The sequence below is a fragment of the Mytilus californianus genome, unplaced genomic scaffold (assembly GCF_021869535.1).
Source record: "Mytilus californianus isolate M0D057914Y unplaced genomic scaffold, xbMytCali1.0.p SCAF_21, whole genome shotgun sequence".
Classification (NCBI taxonomy): Eukaryota; Metazoa; Mollusca; class Bivalvia; order Mytilida; family Mytilidae; genus Mytilus; species Mytilus californianus.
Window position 1 is genome coordinate 1,881,845 of NW_026262670.1, and position 22,993 is coordinate 1,904,837.

The 22,993-nt window shown below is 32.3% G+C and overlaps 1 protein-coding gene across 5 annotated transcripts in view; it reads left to right on the forward strand.

The window, feature by feature from the left end:
* The window catches only part of LOC127731946 (zinc finger C2HC domain-containing protein 1A-like), a 46,771-nt gene extending 36,234 nt beyond the window's left edge, over nt 1–10,537 (forward strand). For 4 of the 5 annotated variants that reach the window (XM_052240879.1, XM_052240882.1, XM_052240884.1 and 1 more), the window contains 2 exons: nt 2,160–2,177; nt 6,555–10,537. In XM_052240879.1, coding sequence (XP_052096839.1) covers nt 2,160–2,177; nt 6,555–6,882 — 346 coding nt within the window. In that variant the 3' untranslated portion in view covers nt 6,883–10,537. The remainder of the gene's footprint in view (nt 1–2,159; nt 2,178–6,554) is intronic. The other variant, XM_052240881.1, reaches the window with a different exon arrangement.
* The last annotated feature ends 12,456 nt before the right edge of the window (nt 10,538–22,993 follow it).

Consider the following 22,993-nt stretch of genomic DNA (forward strand, 5'->3'; position numbering starts at 1 on the left):
TTGATATGATAACTAGAAGTATGGGTAAACAAACCGACTGCATGTTGTCTGTTGATTGAATTAATGTTTTATAAGTCATTTTATTCTCAACTTTTGTGGGTTTTAGTTGGCGCTTAAGTCATCAAAAATTATAACTCATAAGATATATAGATATATAATTGCAGTCAGAATTTGTGGGGAAAAAAAGATTCAACAGACAAGTTATTATCTTTATTTTGGACATATTCTACTAGGATGGGCTTACAAGATATGTGACCAAAAGGGACTTAAAAGAATTAGTAAGGCCAATTTCTTTGGGCATTAGCTCAGAAACCATTGGAGAGTAACAGTCCACCAGCAGCAGTTTTTAACCAATGCTAAAACATTTGAATAAGAAATATTAAAAAGTTGAATTCTTTCATGTCTGTAAAGTTTTTTGTCTTTTCTCTTTGCAATATCAATGTAGATATAGTTTGTTAAAGTATAAAGAAAGTTTCATTGAAAAGGCTACATGTAAAGACATTTTCTAAAATTCTTTCTTAATTTTTTCCATGAAAACTTGGACTATTAAAGGTTTAATGATATCTTGTGTGTAAGAAACTAATGAGTGGGAGTAATCTGTCTGATTTTTTCTGAATATTAAATTTAAAGAATTTGAAATAATTTGATATGATTTTCAGCTTGTCCCCAGCCAGTCTAGCTCCTGATTGGTATGTGGCTGTTCAGTACTAACAAATTTTATAATTACATTATTTAATGTTCACTGTTTTCAGTTCAACTTATTTTGTTTTCAATTATGTTACAAGTTGCACATTTTTGACTAAGAAAAGGAAGAAATGATTCATGGTAGCCATGATATATATATGTAACAACTTATGAGTATAACATATTGTTTATCCAGTGTGAAAGAGAGAATTGTGTTTTGACAGTTAATGATGTATTACAAATAAAGTCTAAAACACACTCAAATAATCCAAGCAATCTGGCTAACCAAATTCCTAGCTATTCTGTTGGTATTTGGAAAAGTTATCCCAGAGTGTCAAATGTAAAGACGGAATTATTCTGATTAAAAACACATTTGTAATTAACATTGATTATTATAAAAATTTGAAGTCAAATTGTACCATTAGGTAGCACTTTAAGTATGTATTTCTCTTCTAAGATAATTAAGTTTCTTTCAGGTTCAATTTAATCTCAAGGTGATATTCCAACAACAATTTCTAAAGTCCACTTTACTTTTTATTTTAAGCGTGCAAATTATTGAGAATTTAGTTGTTCCTATGTATGTTGGGGTTAGTAGCATTTCACAATGGAATGCAGGGGCAGATCCCGCCATTTTTAAAATGGGGGGGGGTCCCAACCCAGGATAAAGGGGGGGTTCCAACCATATGTTCCTATTCAAATGCATTGATCGGCTGAAAAAAAGGGGGGTTTCAACCCCCGGAACCCCCCCCCCCCCCCCCTTTGGATCCGCCACTGGAATGTGATAGTATTCTGTGGATTCATTAATTTTCATTGGTTTTAATGGTCAGCGGAAACATTTTGCCGTTTTCCCCACACACTTTATCGGAAAAATTTCATTGGACATATAGCAGTTTGACAAACACTTATTTTGATCATTGAGAAGCTTAATATTTACTTAACAATAGAAAGTGATTAAAACGTTCAGCTGATTTTTACAGAGTTATCTCCCTTTAGTGTTATGTACCACCCTAATTAAGTGTATTCATCATTTGTTCTGATCAAATTGTTTAAAAAAAATGATTACTGGAGAAATACTTTAAATTCATGGTCTACATGAAATCCACATAAAATGGTATTCCATGAATATAGTTAATTTAATCCACAGTATTTATAGTCTTATATATAATGTTAGGTTTGTGTATGGTTACTGTGTAAACTGTTGAGATGAACTTAATTTTAACTGAGCAAACATTTGATTCTCTGAGGGGGAGCCTGGCAAATTTGATCAGATCAGAATATTTATTTGTCAAATTTGTACTTGACAAAATAATTTTAACTTAAAGGCCAAAAACTGCCAGGCCCCACCAAAGATTCAAATGGCCTTCACCTAAGTTAGTCACTATATTCAGACACCACAGGATTTTTTAAAAAGTAAAATTACACGTGAGAGGTTTTTACCACAGTTTGAGTAACATCACTATTTTCACTGTTTACAGTCGAAGAATAAAGTCAGCGTAAGTTATTAGAACATGCATGAACTACGTGTACAGCAATTATGCATGACAATAACAAAACATTATCTAATAACATATAGCATAATAATTCATCATTCACTGCAGCTCAGGTAGATTTTGTCAATTCCACATCGTCCATGAGGGAGTCAGCATAAAGTATTGCTATGTGTGCCCACCTTCAAATTGCTGAATGGACATGCTATTTCTTTTTCCATGATAAGAAATGAGAATACAGTACCAGTGTTTGTATTTGATATTTTTATTCCCCTCCTTTGAAAGCCTTCTGGTCTGTCCCAGGTTAAAGACTTACTTTAAGGTAGGTTAAATTCTTGGTTTAAGGTAGGTTGAAGTCTTGTTTTAAGGTAGGTTATGGTCTTGGTTTAAGGTAGGTTAAGGTCTAAGTTTAAGGTAGGTTAAAGTCTTGGTTTAAGGTAGGTTAAAGTCTTGGTTTAATGTAGGTTCAAGTCTTGGTTTATAGTATGTTAACGTTTTTTGTTAAGGTAGGTTAAAGTATGGGTTTAAGTTGTGTTAAAGTCTTGGTTTAAGGTAGGTTAAGGTCTCGGTTTAAGGTAGGTTAAGGTCTTGGTTTAAGGTGTGTTAAAATTTTGGTTTAAGGTAGGTTAAGGTCTTGGTTTAAGGTGTTTTAAAATCTTGGTTTAAGGTAGGATAAGGTCTTGGTTTAAGGTAGTTTAAAGTCTTGGTTAAATGTAGGTTAAAGTCTTTGTTTATGGTAGGTTAAAGGTCTTGGTTTAAGGTGTGTTAAAGTCTTTGTTTAAGGTAGGTTAAGGTCTTAGATTAAGTTAGGTTAAGGTCTTGGTTTAAGGTAGGTTAATTTGGTTTAAGGTATGTTAAAGTCTTGGTTTATAGTATGTTAAGAACTTGGTTTAAGGTAAGTTAAATTCTTGGTTTAAGGTATGTTAAGTTTTTGGTTTAAGGAAAGTTAACAGGTACAAATGACATGATCTACCTGAGCTACAGCATATACATAGTATACTATATTTTTTAACAACTGCATGCAGTGTCTTCTATATATATATGGGTGTCTTATTACCTGGTATGAATTTAATGAGGCTAATTTTATGCCCCTGCCATAGCGGAGGGGCATTTGTGTTACTTGTGTCCGTCTGTCCCGTCTGTCCCATCTGTCCTGTACGTCCCCAAAACTGCTTTCTTGGATTGTAAAATAGCAGAACATTATAGAATTTCTATTAGGCCAGCAAATTTGATGCAGGATTGCAACTTACAAATTTTCAGTTAAATGAACAAATTAATGTGATCTGAGGTTAGTTTCACTCATATTTTTACAAAAGTAAAATACATTTGCTTGATTTCAAAATTTGTTAAGGGGAAATACTCAGAAAAGCTATAATTAAGGAATCTTTTGGTTTTTTTTTTTATATTATGTTAAAAATGTACAATGACCCCATTTTTATGGCCCGACCATCACGGGAAGTGGGGCATTAAGTTTTACCCTTGTCTGTATGTCCCAAAATTGGTTTCCATTCTCCTACTTCAGTTTGCTTCAACTAAATGTTATAAAACTTATACACAATGCTTATTACCACAAAACACAGATCAAGTTCCAAGTTGGTTGGCGTCACTTTTACCATTCATAAGTTATGCCCCTTCATAAATGGAAAAATTGCTAAATCTGTCGTTTCCGTTCTCTGATGTTAGTTTGCCTCAACCGAATGTTATGAAACTTATACACAATGCTTATAATCACAAAACTGTCTTCACTACTTGAATCCTGCACCTATTTGTTGAAGTTGACTCATGCATATTTACAAGCGGGGGCATCTGTGACCCATAGACACATTCTCCATTTATTTTGGTATATGCATGCATCATTTAAAAAAAACCAGCTAAATATATACATATATTGTTGTCATGTTATTAATGAGGCTGTTTTTAAAATAATATATTTGGGCATATATGTATGCGTAGCTTACTGATATAAAAAAAAAAACAGCTTGTGTTTTTTTTGTTTTTTTTTATATTATAACCATATATTTTTAATCTTTGGTTTATATATAAATAGTATAAATAACAGATGTGGTTTATAAAACAATATTGCAGCAGCCCATCAATAAATAAATCTGCTTTTAACTCAAGAAAATTCATTGTTGTTTCACACAGAGCATTGAGGACGTAATGATGTTATTATGCAGCACTGTTAGCCTTTTGTATAAAGCTTCACATTTTAGAAGAGCTGGGTTATCCATACCTGGTATTCAAATCCTTTTGTAGTTTGAAACTTCTGAACTCTTGTTTGTAATTATGTAAGGAAGTAGACAGACAGACAGACAGACAGACAGGTCTTATAACATGCTATATTCTATACAGTGTGGCTATGGTGTTCTGTGTGATAATCTATGGCTATCTTTTTAAAATGTTGATCACAATAACATTTTTAATTTTTTCAAAACATTTCTTGTGCAGGAAAATTGATTTGACAAACATGACAAATTAGGTTCAGATGATGTTAAATATTGAAACAAAAGAGTTTGAAGCTTGTTTTAAATGACAATACAACCTTCATGTCTGATCACATTTACACAGGGCAAGTCCATTGATAACACTTCTGACAGGGCAAGTGACCAAGTCCTTTGTTAACACTTCTATACAGGGCAAGTCCATTGTTAACACTTCTACACAGGGCAAGTCCTTTGTTAACACTTCCACACAGGGCAAGACCTTTGTTAACACTTCCATACAAGGCAAGTCCATTGTTAACAGTTCTACACAGGGCAAGTCCATTGTTAACACTTCTGCACAGCACAGATTTTTTTAAGCAACAAAAAGATTTAAAATGTAAACAGTAAACAAATAATTGTGCATGTTATTTTGGACTCAATTTCTGCCTAGCATTCTCATCTGTTGGAAATGTTTTAGTTTATATTTCATATCTTTTCAGACATATTATTCAATGACAATCCATGACAGGTCAACATTTTTATGCCCCTGCGACAAAATGTCGAGGGGCATATTAATTTACCCCTATCTGTTCGTCCGTCCGTCGGTCCGTCCGGATTAGGATACATTGTTTGTCTGGCTATCTCCTCCTATAGTTTTGGAGGTACAACTTTAATATTTTGTAGGATGTGCATACACATAATGAAGGTGTGCATGGCCACAGGATTTTGATGTTTTTCAAATATTCTAAATGACAGGTAGTTGGACTTTTCTTTTTGGTACTAGCTGCATAAAGAGATCATGGTTTGTCCGGCTATCGATCTCCTCCTACAGTTTTGGAGGTACTGCTTTAATATTTTGTAGGATGTTCAAACACAAAATGACACAGGATTTTTATTTTTTTTTTTTCAAATATTCTGATAATGACAGGTAGTTACATAGTCATTTTTTTTTGGTACTAGCTGCCTAAAGAGATCATGGTTAGTCTGGCTATCTCCTCCTACATTTAAATCATCATACATAGTGTTAAATTTATAATTTCCTATTGTCAGGTTGGGGCATCATTTGTGTCTTACAGACAGCGTAACAATTTCAAGTTGTATGCCAACATCACTGTTTGTCAAATCTAAAATATGTGGAACTATACTCATGCATATGGCAGAGAAGAAAAGGGGGGAGGGGCATTGTCCATATCTAGTTTTATGTTTGAATTTGTTACAAGAAGCATATGTCAGTCTAGCATGTATTATATGACCCTGAGCTCATGTCTATGTTCCATTATAGGCATATAATATTTTGTAATTGAATTCCTAATGAGAAGAATGTATGTTTGAAAAGTTGCATATGACTCAATGGAATCAAGTTTTAATTTCACTGACCTCTTGAAATGTTTATATTATCATTCATAAATAACAAAATTTTAGGTCTGGGAATAAGGACATCTCAGTCTGCCAACTTAATATTTTGTTTTCAAATAAAAAATGTAATCAAATTCCAATTTGTTTTTGGAAGTGTTTCCATTTTTGATAACTGAGTTTGTTTCTTATTTCCAATGTACTTCTTAAATATAAATGACAACTGCTACTATTTTTGTTGAAATCTAAAAGAAATGAAAAATACATGAACTGATATTACTTTTTTTGATAATATAAACAAGAAATAACAAAAAACCATTGGAAAGTACAACAGACCACATCATAAACTGGGGTTTCCTAAAAACAGACAACAAGTAACACCACATGTTCCAGATAGAAACACTTGTCACAAAATGGGTAAAACCAGATGTACATGCACACAAACATTCACCCTAGATTTATAAATATATTGCAGCTACAATCAAGATGGGTTCATATCGTTATTTCCTATTTTTACAAACAAAGAAGAAGAAATTTGACTTAATATTAATTACATATATGATATGACAAAAGATTTCTACGCTTCTACTAATGTTTATTTTTACAGGGACGCTATGGGAGGTAGTAAGTACAGCCCTGGCGGTAGTACGGGCGGGAAAATTTCTATTCACGGTGGCGGAAATCTTAAAGAAGCAGAATCTGGTTACTATAGCAGCAGCTCAGAAACAGAACATGTCAACTTACAGTTCCAGCGTCGTATCTCTAGTGCTAACTCAACTTCCTCAACTCATCACCAACATCACCAACATCATCACTCTAGCTCACAGCCTCAGAACATGCCTAAGTTTTGTCATGAGTGTGGAAACAAATATCCCATTCAGAATGCCAAATTTTGTTGTGAATGTGGTATGCGACGGATTGCCATGACAACTTAGATATAGTTTTAAAATTATAGTTTGTTAATGAATTACGAAAAAATTTATATATTTTGTTAATGTTTGAACTAATTATACAGATATAATAATGAAAACCTGTACTAGGTAACAGAGAGCTTTTAATAACACCTGCTATGAAGAAAACATAGACAGCGAAGATAAAAGCCTTTGTAGACCTATCTGAATAAGAATTAACTGCGATATTTCTATAAGTTTGTTATTGATACAAGACTTGAAACATCACATTACAAACGATAAACCTAGCTGAAAAATCTGAGTATAGATTGCTCATCAATAGCTTTTAATTCTACTGGTATCTGAACCATAGTTTTTTTGGATGGTTACAGTTAGGTGTATCCTCACCTCAAACCTCAAAAATCCAATAATTCTTCTGGTATTTTTTAACCATAGTACTTTGGATGGTTACAGCTAGATGTATCCTCAATAATACAATAATTCTACTGATATCTGAACCATAGCACTTTGGATGTTAACAGCTAGGTCAGCCTAGGCATATCCAAAATTATCCAACAAATTGTGTTCATAAGCTGACATTATATTGTAGACATCTGTCACTACATAGGCTGACATTATATTGTAGATACTTGAAATATCAAAAAGTTGTTCAGTATGCATTGCTTATTCAGATGATCAACTTGCCATATTTTTTATATTTTTGTACAATTTTAACATTTGCCTTCACAAAAAATAACATTGGCAATGATAAGAACTAGATTGGGTGTTCTGTTCTTGAGCTGCCACCAGTTGTAATGTGATCATTATTTATTTGTGTGTTTTTGTGTTGATAGCTTGTATTATTCAGGTATTTTGTGATATTAATGTATGTAAAAAATATTGCTGCTTAATTTATTATGTATTTCAATAGGTTGCTTCATATGAATTTAGTTGCTGTCTTTTGTTATTCTCTAATTGCTGTTATGAATCAGAGATGAATCTGTTCGTCTTTTTAGTGGATTTCTGCTATTTTAAATTACGATTTGTCCATCATGATTTATCAATTCTATACCAAATCAGCCATTTTGAATGAACAATATTTTATCTGTGTGGAATTTTCAAATTTCTCATTTGTAATGTGATTAAAGAATTTATTGATTGATTGGTTGATTAGTGTTTGCTTTACGCCGCCTCAGCACAAAAAGGCTATATTGCAGCGAGCAATTTTTTTTTTAAAGAATTAAAGAATTGAGAATTTTTTTAATTCAAATATATTGCTCACTTGAAAATATGCTTAAAATTCTCAGATCTTTTCATTTTTTCAATCACACTTTTATTAATATTATGTCAGGCCGTCTTTTCTGTATGTTTAATATTTTTATTAAATCGGTTAGCTACATATGAAAGCCTGTCTCCAGTTGGAGTGGTCTAAGAATAGGCAAAAGTTTTAGACCCTCCTCTGTGTCCCCCACCACCTAAATGGACAAAGAGTTATCTTCTTTAACAAGAGGTATGTCTACCTTCTTAAACATATGGAAAATTAAAAGTATTGAAACTTAATCATCCACAGGTTTGTTGAGTTCATTGTGCTTTATAGATGTAGAAAGGGAGACTACTGGCTTTGTAACTTTATAATAATTTATTAACACACAAAATGACAGAATTACTTTTTAAAGATTTGTATTGAAGAATGAACACAGCAATAGAGCAATTAAAACAATCTTTAGGTGTAATGAAAATTTTTTGAATATTAATGTTTTTCCAATAATTTATTTTTTTTTTTAAATGAAAATGAATACAATATTACCTGACAATCTAAATCATATTCGTTTATTTTTATGCTCATAAGTGATAAGTAACCTTTAGATTTTAAATAATATCTAATAATTATTTTTGTTAAATTGAGTTTTTTTTGTGTTTTGCAATTTTGTCTGATTTAGTTTTATCTTCTCTCTGTGTTAAACACAGAATGTTAGATTATCTTTATTTGAAAGAAATGTATTTTTTTCTTCACCAAGTGAAAAGTTTATTTATTATGTGATAAAACAGATCATATTGCTTTATATGTAAAATGTAATTGTGTTACATTAATCATATGATATTATATATTAAAGAGAGATTTGAATTCTGATAGGAGATACTGACTCAATATTATACATCTTAGGCATTTCACTAATGTGGTGATACATTTTTTCCGTCCAATTATTTATTGCAAAAATATTTATTAGCTAACTGGGGCATATAATGTTTATTGATGTTCAAATTGAATCTGTCTTTCTAAATTTCAGTATTATATTTTTTGCAATCTCCATTTGCATGCATTTGGTTATATTGGCAAAATACTGTCTTGGGTAGATAAAAATGGAAACATTTTGAAAACCAAAGAAATTTTACAACTGAACTATTTGACTGTGCATTAATGTAATTTGTGCAAACATCTCTTGCTGGTTTGTTAGATGAATCATTGATTCTTCAGTCATCATTTTGTTAAGTGTAATTTGATTGGCTTGTTATAACTCATATTACTCTTTCAATATGCAGTAAACAAAGGCAACATCGATTTCAGGGTCCAGAAAGTAAACAAGTATTGTATAAAACTTAATTACATTGTTCTTTTGTATTCATTAGTGTATATTAGCTACAAGAAGCTATTTTTGGAAAAAAAGTTGATATATATCAGTTACTTTTGAAATGACCTTCATTAACCAGTACTAAATAGATTTTCATGAAATGTAAAAGAAGAAAAGTATGAAATGATTCCTTTAAATGAAATTGAGAATGGAAATGGTGAATGTGTTAAAAAGACACAACATTTCTACACTATTTTAACTCATTCAAAAGGTAATAAACAAAGCTAGCATTGATTTTATGGTCCAGCAAGCTAACAAGTGTCATTATTCTGTGTACATAATAAAGTATTTTAGCTGTAAGCAGCTGTTTTGTTTGAAAGTTGAATGATAAATATCACTTACTGTTAAAATGACCTTCGTAAATCAGTTCTAAGTAGATCTTAATTGATCGAATGTGATAGAAAAGGTATGAAATGATTCCTTTAGACAACATTTCTACACAATTTTTACTATTCCAAAAAGTAATAAACAAACCTAGCATTGATTTTAGGTTCCAGCAAGCAAACAAGTTTATTTGTTTAAAAGCTGAATGATAAAAGTCAGTTGCTGTTAAAGTGACCTTCATTAGACCACCCTTAACAAATACTTTGTTTGATGTTGCCAACCCATGCCTTGTAGGGTTGGATAGGTAATTAGGGAATTTTCTTTTTTGCCAACAACATAAGTTACATGTTTTAGACAAGAAAACAATGTTAGAACAGGATAAAAACTTAAAAACCCTTTTGGTGGGTAGGTAGGCAAGATCAAACAATTCTTATTTTATTTTTGGCCTTCAATGAATGAGTTCTGAATAGATTTTAATCGAATGTAAAAGCTCTTCTAAGAAAAGGTATGACACAATTTCTGAAGACAATAACTTGCACATTGCACATGTTTGAACATTGCAGTAAGATAAATATTTATATTAAATATAAGATTTATATTATTACATCATTGCTATTTTTAGATCTTGTTTGTTTTTCTTGTCATCATTCCAATGATTATATATATATCTTGCACAGCTGTTTTATTTTGATGGTCGTATTTTGCTTTACAATATATCTGTTACAATTAAATGATACACATAGTCACATCTTGTAAATTATTTGAAGTTTTGATAAAATTGGGAGAACAATTGGCAACCCTCGGGTGAATCCGCTACTCTCAGATGGAGGGACAGATTGGTCCAGTTTGGATGAGTGATTAGGAGCAGATACCAAGGGCAATCAAAATACAAAAAAGTTAATCAAGAAAATTGTCAACACCATGGTAAAAAAAAACCCCAAAAAACAGATAAAATTGAGAATGGAAATGGGGAATGTGTCAAAGAGACAACAACCTGACCAATGAGATGAAAACAGCCCGAGACCACCAAGGGGTCCTCAACACGGCGAGAGTTAATCCAGTACTCGGAGGCGGGCTTCAGCTGGCCCCTAAACAAAATGTGTACTAGTTCAGCGAAAATGTACACTAAACTCCGAAACATAAATGAACCAAAATTAAAAAACACATACAAGACTAACAAAGGCCAGAGGCTCCTGACTTGGGACAGGCGCAAAAATGCGGCGGGGATTAACATGTTTTGTGAAATCTCAACCCTCCTCTATACCTCGGCATAATGTATTTTATAGAGCGGAGTGTGGAGTGAACTTTTGGAGTGATATTTTTGGAGTCAGATTTTGGAGTGAAATTTTTGGAGTGAAATTTTGAAGTAAAATAGAACACAAGAATAAGAGAAGAACTGCAATTACAATGTTGTCCGAGATTTCCATTTAGAAAATATACCAAGACATTTTACTTTTAAGGATTTACATCAAAAGGTCAATTTCGGATACAAAATGGGGTTGGTGGTTCCTGGCAGATTTTTTTCAATAACATGAAATTTTTAAATTCAGCCCAAACAAATCTGTGGATCTATCATCGCTAGTTTTATGCAAAAAAGTGCCTTCCAATCACCCATTACATTATTTATAAATCGACTTTTTTGTAGTGGGTTGGGTCGGGTTCCAAATTCTTTTTATTCCTACATTTTGTTATTATAAAACACCCACGCAACCACACATCCCATATTGCCTGATAGGACCTGACACTATTTTAGTGTTTCGGCATTTAAAGCTTGGGATGGTCATCTTAAGATGCACCATTTTAATATAATGAAATATGAAAATTATGCATTATAATATATTGATATATTTATGTTTTAATTCTTCATCAATAGATCTAGATATGACAGATCAGGGGTCCAACTGTCAATTTTATGTTAAAGTCTTAAACTTTGATCTACTAAGCATATCTCCTAGACTTTTATGTTTGCTATACGCAACTATTGGTGCAACATTGAATAGTTGTACACAATCTTCGTCAAACTTTAGTAAATGCCAGTTTTTCATATTACGTTTTTTTTTATTTAACGTATATATGGGTTATATTTAGTTATTAAAACTAACGGAATATTTGTTTCTTCGATTTGTTTTGCTGTAATAATTCAGTACGGTCAATTGATAAAGCATCAGTAATACTATCATCTATTTCGAAGTTATCATAAACCCTATCTAAAAATTTCACTTTGAAATTAAGTAGATTGTTTATTAATTTGTTATGGTCACTTGTGTTTCTAATATGCGGTATTGCTTCACCTTTAATAAATCCTCGGAATACATGCTGTGAGTGACAGCTATTTCTATACAGATAGAGCAACGAATTTGTTTCTTTAAAATGTATTTCAAAGTCAAGAATGCTATGTGTTGTAACTCTTTGACCTTTAATTACATCAACATCTAAGAACGACAAAAATGTCGTTTGAAATTTCATAGGTGAACTTTAATAAGGGATTCTAATTATTTGCTAGACGAAAAAATTCTGTAATTTCATCTGATGCTCCATCATATATTATGAATCCATCGTGCCTTTATCTGCTATGATAGAATATTTTGTCTTTATGTTGAAATGCAGAAATTATTTAATTCATTATTTCGAACATAAGTATGTCACAGATTTCCGGTGAAGGGACTGCACCAATATTGCCGTACCTTTTACTTGTTTATATATTTTCCCATCAAATTCAAATACATTGTTTTCTAAAATGAGTCTCAACAAATGTATTAATACATTGACCGGCAGAGCATTGACTTTGAAGTTTGATTGTCAAAATTGGCATAGGCTCGTTCAACGGCACTTAATAAAGCAGCTTGAGGAAGATAAGTAATCATCTGTGTTATATCATACGAAACCAAAAGTCTGTTTGCCATAGGTTTTAATTTCTCAATGATATTAATGAAAGATATGTAGTATCTTTTATATATGTATTTTGAACAATAGGTATAAGAAAATAATCAACATAATGACCGATAAGATCAGTTACGGAACCACATTGTGATATAATTGGTCTGCCAGGTAGAATAACATTTAATTCATCAAATCCATCATGTTGTACTTGTTTGAACGTCTCCGTTTCAAGACGGTGAATTTGGAAGAATATAAATTCTCCCTAAACGTGCATCTCTTAAATTTTTGACCATTTGACAAAAAAAATGTAATGATATGTTGTCGATAATGCCTTAGTCGTATAATGATTTAACATACTCAATGACCTGGGTTTTCAATTCTGCTATGTTAAATAAATCTAATTGGCTGTAATGTTGAGTTTTTAGTTGTCTTGTGATTTCTGCTATGTAGTCTAGTCTGTCTAAAATAGCACAATTTGAATTTTTATCTGCCTTTATTATTACTATAGTTTTATCATTTTTCAAATGAATAGTGCTATTTTTTCGCCCTTAGTAAGATCGTTTTTTACAATTTTTTCTATTGGTAGAATAGATAATTATTGTTATTATAAAACACCCATGCAACCACGCATCCCATGTTGCCTAATAGGACCCGACACCATTTTTTTCCTAATATACTATGTACTCCAAAATTTCACTCCAAAATCTAACGCCAAATCTCGGACATAGCATTGTAATTGCAGTTCTTCTCTTAATATTGTATTCTATTTTACTTCAAATTTCACCCCAAAAATTTTACTCCAAGATCTCACTCCAAAAATTTCACTCCAAAATCTCACTCCAAAAGTTCACTCCAACACTCCACTCCATAAAATACATTATGCCCTATACCTCAAACAAACAAATGGAAGTTTTTAACGACCTTGACTGGCTATACAGCCCTTGCACGGTCGGCTCGGTGCCCGAAGGCGTTTGGTGAGCGTTTAAATAATTTTGTGCCATCGGTCAGGAACAGGTGGTGGACGCCATTTTGGTAGGCCGCCATCTTGGTTTTGCGAGTTGTTTTGATTTTTCTTTTGTTGACTATTTTGATGTTATGTCTTCACAACGGCTGCTTTCAGGGCCAGATTGGTCAGCTTGGCAGCCGGCTAACCTCGATGATGGAGTACTGGTAGATGAGTCTCGGACGTAGTATTAACAATGACAGGAAGCATTATCAGGACCAAAGTCGTGAGACAGTGAAATGGTGGTCCATCATCTAACACCTAGGATACAGCCCTCGGACGTCACTCGGCATACCACTCCCCCATCCATAATGGGTTTTGGAGTGTATGTTGACGCGGGAATTTGCCCCTACGCGGATTATAGCCTAACGTAGTCTGTACAGCGTTGGATTGGTTTCTGTCATCGAAAGTAGTAAGTCGTTGATCCATCCAACTGTAAACCCTCATCGAAGATAGCGGGTAAAGGAGAGCTGACCCAGCACGTCCGTTCAGTTGTAATGACTGAGACGTGAGTAATGAATGCCCTATACCTCTAGCAAGGAATTGTATATTTAAAAGGAATGGAAACGCGGCTCGAGATCAATCGGGATACCCGCAGAGCACCTGCAGAGCTATAATCCATGTGTGATTCGGTCGGAAGTATGATGAATAATATAAAGAATCTTGACGGTGGTCCATTTCCTGTCATATAGATCGGTCTTTTAAATTCACGGGGTCACCTTGCTTGAGAAGATATAAAGGAGAGAGAAACCCAAAATCAAGAATAAACTTCCATTCCGTGAATAGTTAAGGCCTTAGGTATCATTTTAATGCCTCATCGAACATACGTTTGTAATATTTTATTATGAAAATTCTCCTTAAAATAGACATCGGTCTTGCAACTTGAGTGAGTTTCATCCGAATTACAAAACAAAAAATAGTGTTTTGATTTTTTTCTAAAAGCTCGGCAACTACGAGGTGCAAAACAAAATAGTTGATATCATTATGAAGCTGAAACCTTATTCTAGCATTTTGCCATTTTTTTAAGTTTCTGGTAACATTTCTGAATTTTCTACGATTTTTCGAAATTTCAGTTTTGAATTTCATTATTCTGTCAAAACACGTCTTTCAATCTGGGAGTGTAATACGATTTCTTCTAAATATTGGAAAGTAGAAAGAATAAAGTGAGAAAATGAGATATCATTTTAAAGAAGGAATATTTTCCTACAGTTTGGTATAAATTACGAATGCTAAATGATATTGGTACAATGTAAATGATTTTATTTCGAAACATGTTGAAAATTTTAAGTAGTGTGTCAATAAATACACCAACACGTACGCCGTATTCTGGTATGGGTTAAATAACTACTTGAAATAGATGTGACATTGACATACAATTTAAAAGCTTAGTTTTTTTTTCTATCACATAGTGTTGGTTTTATGAAAATGGTGATAAAAACGAATTTGCTATGATTTTTCAAAATCCCATGTTTATAGTTCACATTGACGCCATTTTGTTCAGTCAAGTTCCACACCGACGAAGTCGGAAATTACAGGCAAGAAATGTATATAAGACTTCCGATTGGGATTGATTGTGCCGTTTTATACACGATTTTAATCATTTATTTTTTTGTCAAATACTATTTTTATACTTAATCGTTGTTTGGTATTGCAGTTTGCCATTATTATTAAGCTTTGCAGCAAATTAACACAAGCTTAAAAGCAAAACAGTTCCTTCCTTTTTTTCTAGAAGAGCAGTAGTCTAGGGGTCGCAAAATATTCCTTCGGTGTTAAAATAAATAATATGCGAATGTCGGAAAGTTTTAACTGTTTCTAATTAAAAAATGTATTGCACCACGGCAGAATTTAGCATTTATTAACAGGTGAGCTCGGCGTGATTTCTTTTTGACACCTTAAATCAGGGACAGCCTATAGTTAGTACAAACTGTTCCTGCTTAAATATATATACGACAAAAATTAGCTTATCAATGATACATGATAGATTATACCTGCAAATTGGATATCCCATACCGGTGTTTATTATAACACCTATTATCTAAGTTCTTTTATCTAGACAAAATACTACATCTGTTCACGTACTTCTTCCTTTATACTTTTCTATACCAGTCATAATCCAAAATTGAAAAGTTGTTTTTTTTAACTTTTTGCATTACCTTAAATCTTTTTATTAAAAGAAAACTCGTATAATGTCAGATTTCATCTATTAATTGATCTTAATTGTTGCATACCTTCATGAAATATCAAGAGGAGGTACAAGAAAAAAAATGTTTTTCAGAAGTAACTTTGTTTAAGGTTGTATTTTTTGTTTATTTCATTTAAGGAATTGTATTATAATATCTAAATACCTAGACAATTCCTTGTTTCATTTCATGATTAAATGACCAAGTTCGATAACTACTGCCAGATAAGTAATGAGCCAGTTAGAGCGACGGGATGTAATTAACACACCACCCAAGTCAGAGATGCATCTTACAATTTTCTTTGAAGTCGGCCGCGTTTCCATTCCTTTTAAATATACAATTCCTTGCCTCTAGTCAATGTAGAATAAACAAATACACAGCAATACGCACAATAAAACTTAAAAGAAGTCTTAGTCCGATGTTAGAATAGGTAACAGAAGAAACAAATTAAAGCAAAATGGCAATGATCAACAAAAATTCACAAAGGACTACTAGCAGTTGAAAGATTATGTCTTCACCATATGTATATGTTTAGTCCACTGAATACTACACAGAATTCATTCCATTCGTTTGATGTATTTGAGCTTTTAAATTTGTAATTTGATAATGAACTTTTCGTTTTGAATTTTCCTTGAGTATGGCATTTTTGTTATTTTATTTTTTGCACTAACAGTCAATGTACCATTATTATCTCCCCTAGTTTTTTTCTGTAATCGGGTATTTTTATTTTTTGGTCTTTTTTGAAATTTTATCAGAAAATGAATAATATAAAAAGAAATGATACTATTTATTTGATATAGTAAAAGTGCAAAACTTCATAAAATTGAGAGATTTTTTGTAAAAGTTGTCATTTGGCTTATAAGATTTGACCTTAGTCGTATGTTTTGCAATTGAACTTTATATATAAAAAATTGCCACAATACTGTACGACGACGACAATGTCATACCATAATATATCGTTAAGACGCAGCTTGATACGAATATTATTAGAATCTTTAAAGGCTTAGAAACCTAAGCTATATATAACCAGTTTGAGCTCTCTATAAAACTCTTGGCATTCTTCGCACTCTTCTAATGAAAGGAAATATGTGTGTATGTGGTAGTTAGTATTGGAAATGTGGTATTTTTATATATTGATTGATATAAAATGGATGCCTTAGACTTGGAATATCAATTTTTGTATATTTATTAAGATGAACTTTTCTGAAATTTTAAAGTGGCTGTTCATTGTTTTGTTGTCAATATGTCTAGTAGAGTGTGGTTTTCTAGTTCTTTCAGCTGGTCATTGACTTGCGATTTTGATTGCTAGCTCTGTATATAATTTATTTAGATATATATGAATGTTAAACCCCTAACAGGAGGGATTGTGCCTGATATTCATATGATGAAGACATAATCTTTCAATCAGTTTAACTGAGGTCTGGAGCTGACATGTCAGTAACTGCTAGTAGTCTATTGTTATTTATGTATTATTGTCATTTTGTTTATTTTCTTTTGTTTCCTATTCTGACATCGGACTCGGACTTCTCTTAAACTGAGTTTTACTGTGCGTACTGTTGTGTGTTTATTTTTTCTACATTGGCTAGAGGTATATTGGGAGGGTTGAGATCTCAAAAACATGTTTAACCCTGCCGCATTTTTGCGCCTGTCCCAAGTCAGGAGCCTCTGGCCTTTGTTAGTATTGTATCATTTTTATTTTAGTTTCTTGTGTATAATTTGGAGTTTAGTATGACGTCCATTATCACTGAACTAGTATACATATTTGTTTAGGGGCCAGCTGAAGGACGCATCCTGGTGCGGAAGTTTCTCGCTGCATTGAAGACCCATTGGTGGCCTTCGGCTGTTGTCTGCTCTATGGTCGGGTTGTTGTCTCTTTGACACATTCCCCATTTCCATTCTCAATTTTATTAGGTATGTTGATTAAGAGTGACATGGTTTCGAGTGATGAAGACAATAACAATCAAAACCTAGGAGTAAAGACTTGTACTACCAAAAGTTAAAATTTTGTTCATTTAACCTGTTAAAAATTAAAACATTTACAAATAGACACGACTCTGGAGGTATGATTAGATTGGCAGAAGTTATAAAATACAGATAATGCATTTTTGTAACCATTGTATAGGAAAATTTGTTAACAAAACAAATCGTGCATATTGCAGATTAACAAAGCAAATAAACACGTATAAATAATTGATATTTCAATATTGAATTGCAGTGTGCAATATGTTCATAATAAAACGAACATGAATTAATGACAGTTGATCGGAACTGAAATACACATAGTTAATTTTCCGGCATTTGATGTCTTATCCTGAGAAAACGAGAAAAGTCTGTAATTCTTTATCTCATTTAAGCCATTAGCTGTTGCTGTATCTTAGCCGCATCATAAAGCAACCAATCAGAATATATCTGTGATAAGTAATTATTTCAAGATGGCGTGTATATCGACTGAAACTAATAGCTCCGCACCATGATGCGGAGCAATGAGGAGAGTGGACACCACACCTGCATTTTCATTACCAGTATTTTTTATTTTACGCATTTCTTGCTATTGGTATATGATGATCTAATTACAGTGTTGAAATGGTAACCTTTTAAAATAAGTTTATTTACAGGATCGATAAGTTTACCAGGATCGTTTCTAAATTTCCGGGCACGGTATACAATATTGCCGTAAAAATGAGGATGTGCAATCCCGTTTGAAATAAGTTTTCTACAGGTACAACCACAGGTACAACCAAACTTCAAAACCAAATCTTTATATCTGTGGAAGAATTTAGTAAATGTTTTAAGTAATTTGTGATAACGAATTCCCTGGCTTAATAATTTACCAGTAATACATAGATTACGTTCGTTAAAATAAAAAACGTCACAACAGACACGGGCATAGCGAACGAGTTGTGAAATATAAACACCGTAAGATGGTGCCAAAGGAACATCACCATCCAAAAAGGGAAAATTAACAATAGGGAACGAAAAATCGTCCCTTTTGTCGTAAATTTTAGTGTGGAGTTTCCCGTGTAAAACCGAAATATCTAAATCTAGGAAAGGACAGTTGTTACCGTTTAAATTCGATTTATTTAAAGTAAGTTCCTTTGGGTAAATTTCGGCAGTATATTGAGAAAATTCTTGATTATTCAACGGAAAAACATCATCAAGATAACGGTAAGTGTTGTTGAATTTACCAATTAAATGTAATTTAGACGGGTCTTTACTGAGTTTGGTCATAAACTGTGATTCACAACAGTACAAAAACAAGTCTGCTATCAAAGGGGCGCAATTAGTGCCCATAGGAATACCTACAACCTGTCGATAAACTTTGCTGCCGAAATATACATAAATATTATCAAGGAGAAAATTAAAAACTTCAATCATCTCATCACACCTCCAGTAAGTATATCTAGCATATTTACCTTTCTCGTCAGAGAATAAGGTTTTAAATGAGTTGCAGCAAATATATTTGCATTCAGATTTAACAAACGACCATTTAATTATATAGTCAAATTTTTGTTTGATAAGATTGCGTGGAAGTGTAGTGTAAAGAATAGAAAAGTCAAAACTGTCAACAGAATCAAAAGGACCACCAAAAGCACGTAATTTTACTAAAACATCCAAAGAATTTTTTACACTCCAAAAATAGTTAATTCCACTATTTTCATATATTTTATTACAATAGTTTATGATAAGCTCTTTGATAGTAGTTAAGGAACTTGTTAAAACACTGAAAGCTTAGTTGTAGAACACTTACTAGAGGCCGAGATGAAACGATATTTTACTGTTTTTTTTTTGTAGTTTAGGTAACCAATACATAGTAGGGACCTTCAAATGTTCAGAAGAAGCCTTAAGCTGTGATGTGGTTATGATATGTTTGTTAACTATATGACTCTCTGTGGGGCGCATGGACATGAATGTAGATAAATTTAAAATTTCATTCTAAAGAGCATCCGTGTAGTATTTACGGCATACCACCACCACATTGTTGGCTGGTACAAACACAAACCGCTTTGAAAGTTCTTGAAGTTTATTTCAGTTGTTCTGGAAATAGGCGTATTATGTACTCTATTATTTACTTCTAAATTATTTTCAAAATGTGATATTCTATTATCTACCACATTCATACATTTATTTAAATAAGAATCAAGAGATTTTTTATCAGATTTTCACAGATTTCCGGTGAAGGGACTGCACCAATATTGCCGTACCTATTACTTGTTTATATATTTTGCCATCAAATTAAAATACATAGTTTTCTAAAATGAGTCTCAACAAATGTATTAATACATTGACCGGCAGAGCATTGACTTTGAAGTTTGATTGTCAAAATTGGCATAGGCTCGTTCAACGGCTCTTGATAAAGCAGCTTGAGGAAGATTAGTAAACATCTGTGTTATATCATACGAAACCAAAAGTCTGTTTGCCATACACTACAAACCAGTAAAAGTCTGAAATGGCCTATATCTGTACTCGACTGTACTGATTTTTACTCGACCAGTCTGAATTGGTCTGAATTTTACTCGACATTACTCGACCCCAGTCTTAACCATACTCGACTGTACTGATTTGTACTTGACCCTTATCTTTGCCATTGAAAATAGTCTGAACTATTACTCGACCAGTCTGAAACAGTCTTAACCCATTCTCGACCTGTACTCGACCTATTTTTTTCAGTCTAAACCATACTCGACCAAAGGTCTGAACAATACTCGACCAGTCTGAACCATACTTGACCAAATAACCTCTACTTTTTCTAAATTTTAACTGTTAAAATAAATTTCTTTTTAACTGACATGACAACAGCCACAATAAAATAAAGATATATTATAAAAACAGATTTTTACATTCTTACATGATTCTCAGATTTATCGAATAGAGATAGTTAAATCAAATTATCTTATATAATAATTTAATTATATTAATTTTAAAGTTTTAGAGTTTTGTTAAAAAAAGATTTTCTTTTACCTAAAAACCACACCTATACTGAGGGTAATTAAACCTTAATAAGGTGCTTCTTGTTTGGCATGTGTTTTTTTTTAAATTAATTTTCCTAAATTCCTAAATAAAAACTACATAGGTTTCATGGTTACATACAAAAAATGTACAATAGTTATATAATTATCTTTTTAATGAGGTAACAACAGCCAACAAAATCACTGAAATTGTTTAACCTTATTTTAGAAATATATCTATTATTATAATTTGGGATATATTATATACAATATATATCAAAAAGGGATAAAAATTAAAGAAATTAATAAAATTGTTCTTCTGATTAGTGGGGAAGTATAAAGTAATACCTCCTGCTTGGGGCAAATTCATGAAAAAGATCACACCTGGTCAGAGAGTATTAAATTCTAAATAACATTCTTTCAAAATTGCAACATCCTGTTAAACTTAAATCACAAGGCCTTTTGAATTCACTAGATAAGTAATACACGAGTTTAAGAAAAATAGGGCTTTCTTTTTACCTGTAAAACACACATGTACTGAGGTAATTAAATCTTATTAAAGTGCTTCTTGTATGCCATGTCTTTAATTTTGACAAAAATTATTTAAATTTAATTGAAATAAATTTTTACTGTAACTTTGGAACATATTTCCTTTTTTAAAAGTTTATCACAGGATAACTATGGAAGTTCTATTATCATGATTATATTAAATTCTTGGTTTAACAAAACAAAGGTGTCTTTTTTTAAATTTATTATTAATGCATTATTAACTAAACTCAACTGACACCATAAATCTATACGAGGCTTAAGTTAATGGTGAAAATTGTCCAGTAACCATAAAATATATCTGAAACATTCAAAAAATTTTGAATAACATTGAAAATATGAGTCACAATTCAGTTTTGAGATTATTTGATCAGCAATGTTTTATTTTTATTTTAAAGGTGATATATATGTATGTATATAAGTGTTGATGAATATGGTGATGAAGTTATAATTATGTTTATTGTGAAATTTTGGTTTCAATGCTATATTGAATACATTTTTAATTTCAAATTGTTGTTCAAATTTCTAGCCAGGGGAAATAGCTGTTGTTAAAAACAGTTCCTAAATTGATGAAATACAATAGATAGATACAAAGTATAGGTCTAGTTTGGTTAAGACTTGGTCGAGTATGGTTCAGACTAGGTCGAGTATGGTTCAGACTAGGTCGAGTATGGTTCAGACTAGGTCGAGCATGGTTCAGACGCGTATAAAATGGTTAAGTACTGGTCGAGTAAGGGTCGAGTACAAGTTCAGACTGTTAAGTATGGTTCAGACTACAGTCGAGTATTATCAAGTAAATTTCAGACCAATTCAGACTGGTCGAGTAAAAATCAGTACAGTCGAGTACAGATATAGGCCATTTCAGACTTTTACTGGTTTGTAGTGATAGGTTTTAATTTCTCAATGATATCAATGAAAGATGTAGTACCTTTTATATATGTAGACTGATTTTGAACAATAGGTATAAGAAAATAATCCACATAATGACCGATAAGTTCAGTTACGGAACCACACTGTGATATAATTGGTCTTCCAGGTGGAATAACATTTAATTCATCAAATCCATCATGTTGTATTTGTTTGAACGTCTCCGTTTCAAGACGGTGAATTTGGAAGAATATAAATTCTCCCTAAACGTGCATCTCTTAATTTTTGACCATTTGACAAAAAAAAAATGAAATGATATGCTGTCGATAATGCCTTGGTCGCATTATGATTTAACATATTCAATGACCTGGGTTTTCAATTCTGTCATGTTAAATAAATCTAATTGGCAGTAATGTTGAGTTTTTAGTTGTCTTGTGACTTCTGCTATGTAGTCTATAGCCTTTCATGTTTTTAAGCCCGGGATTTCGAGATCAGGACCCCTCCGAATCCCCCCCCCCCCTTCAACATTGTAATTGCAGCTCTGCTCTAAATATTGTGTTCTATTTTACTTCAAATGTCACCCCAAAAATTTCACTCCAAGATCTCACTTCAAAAATTTCACTCCAAAATCTCATTCCAAAAGTTCACTCCAACACTCCACTCCATAAAATACATTATGCCCTATACCTCTAGCCAATGTAGAATAAAAAAATACACAGCAATACGCACAATAAAACACAGTTTAAAAGAAGTCTGAATCCGATGTTAGAATAGGTAACA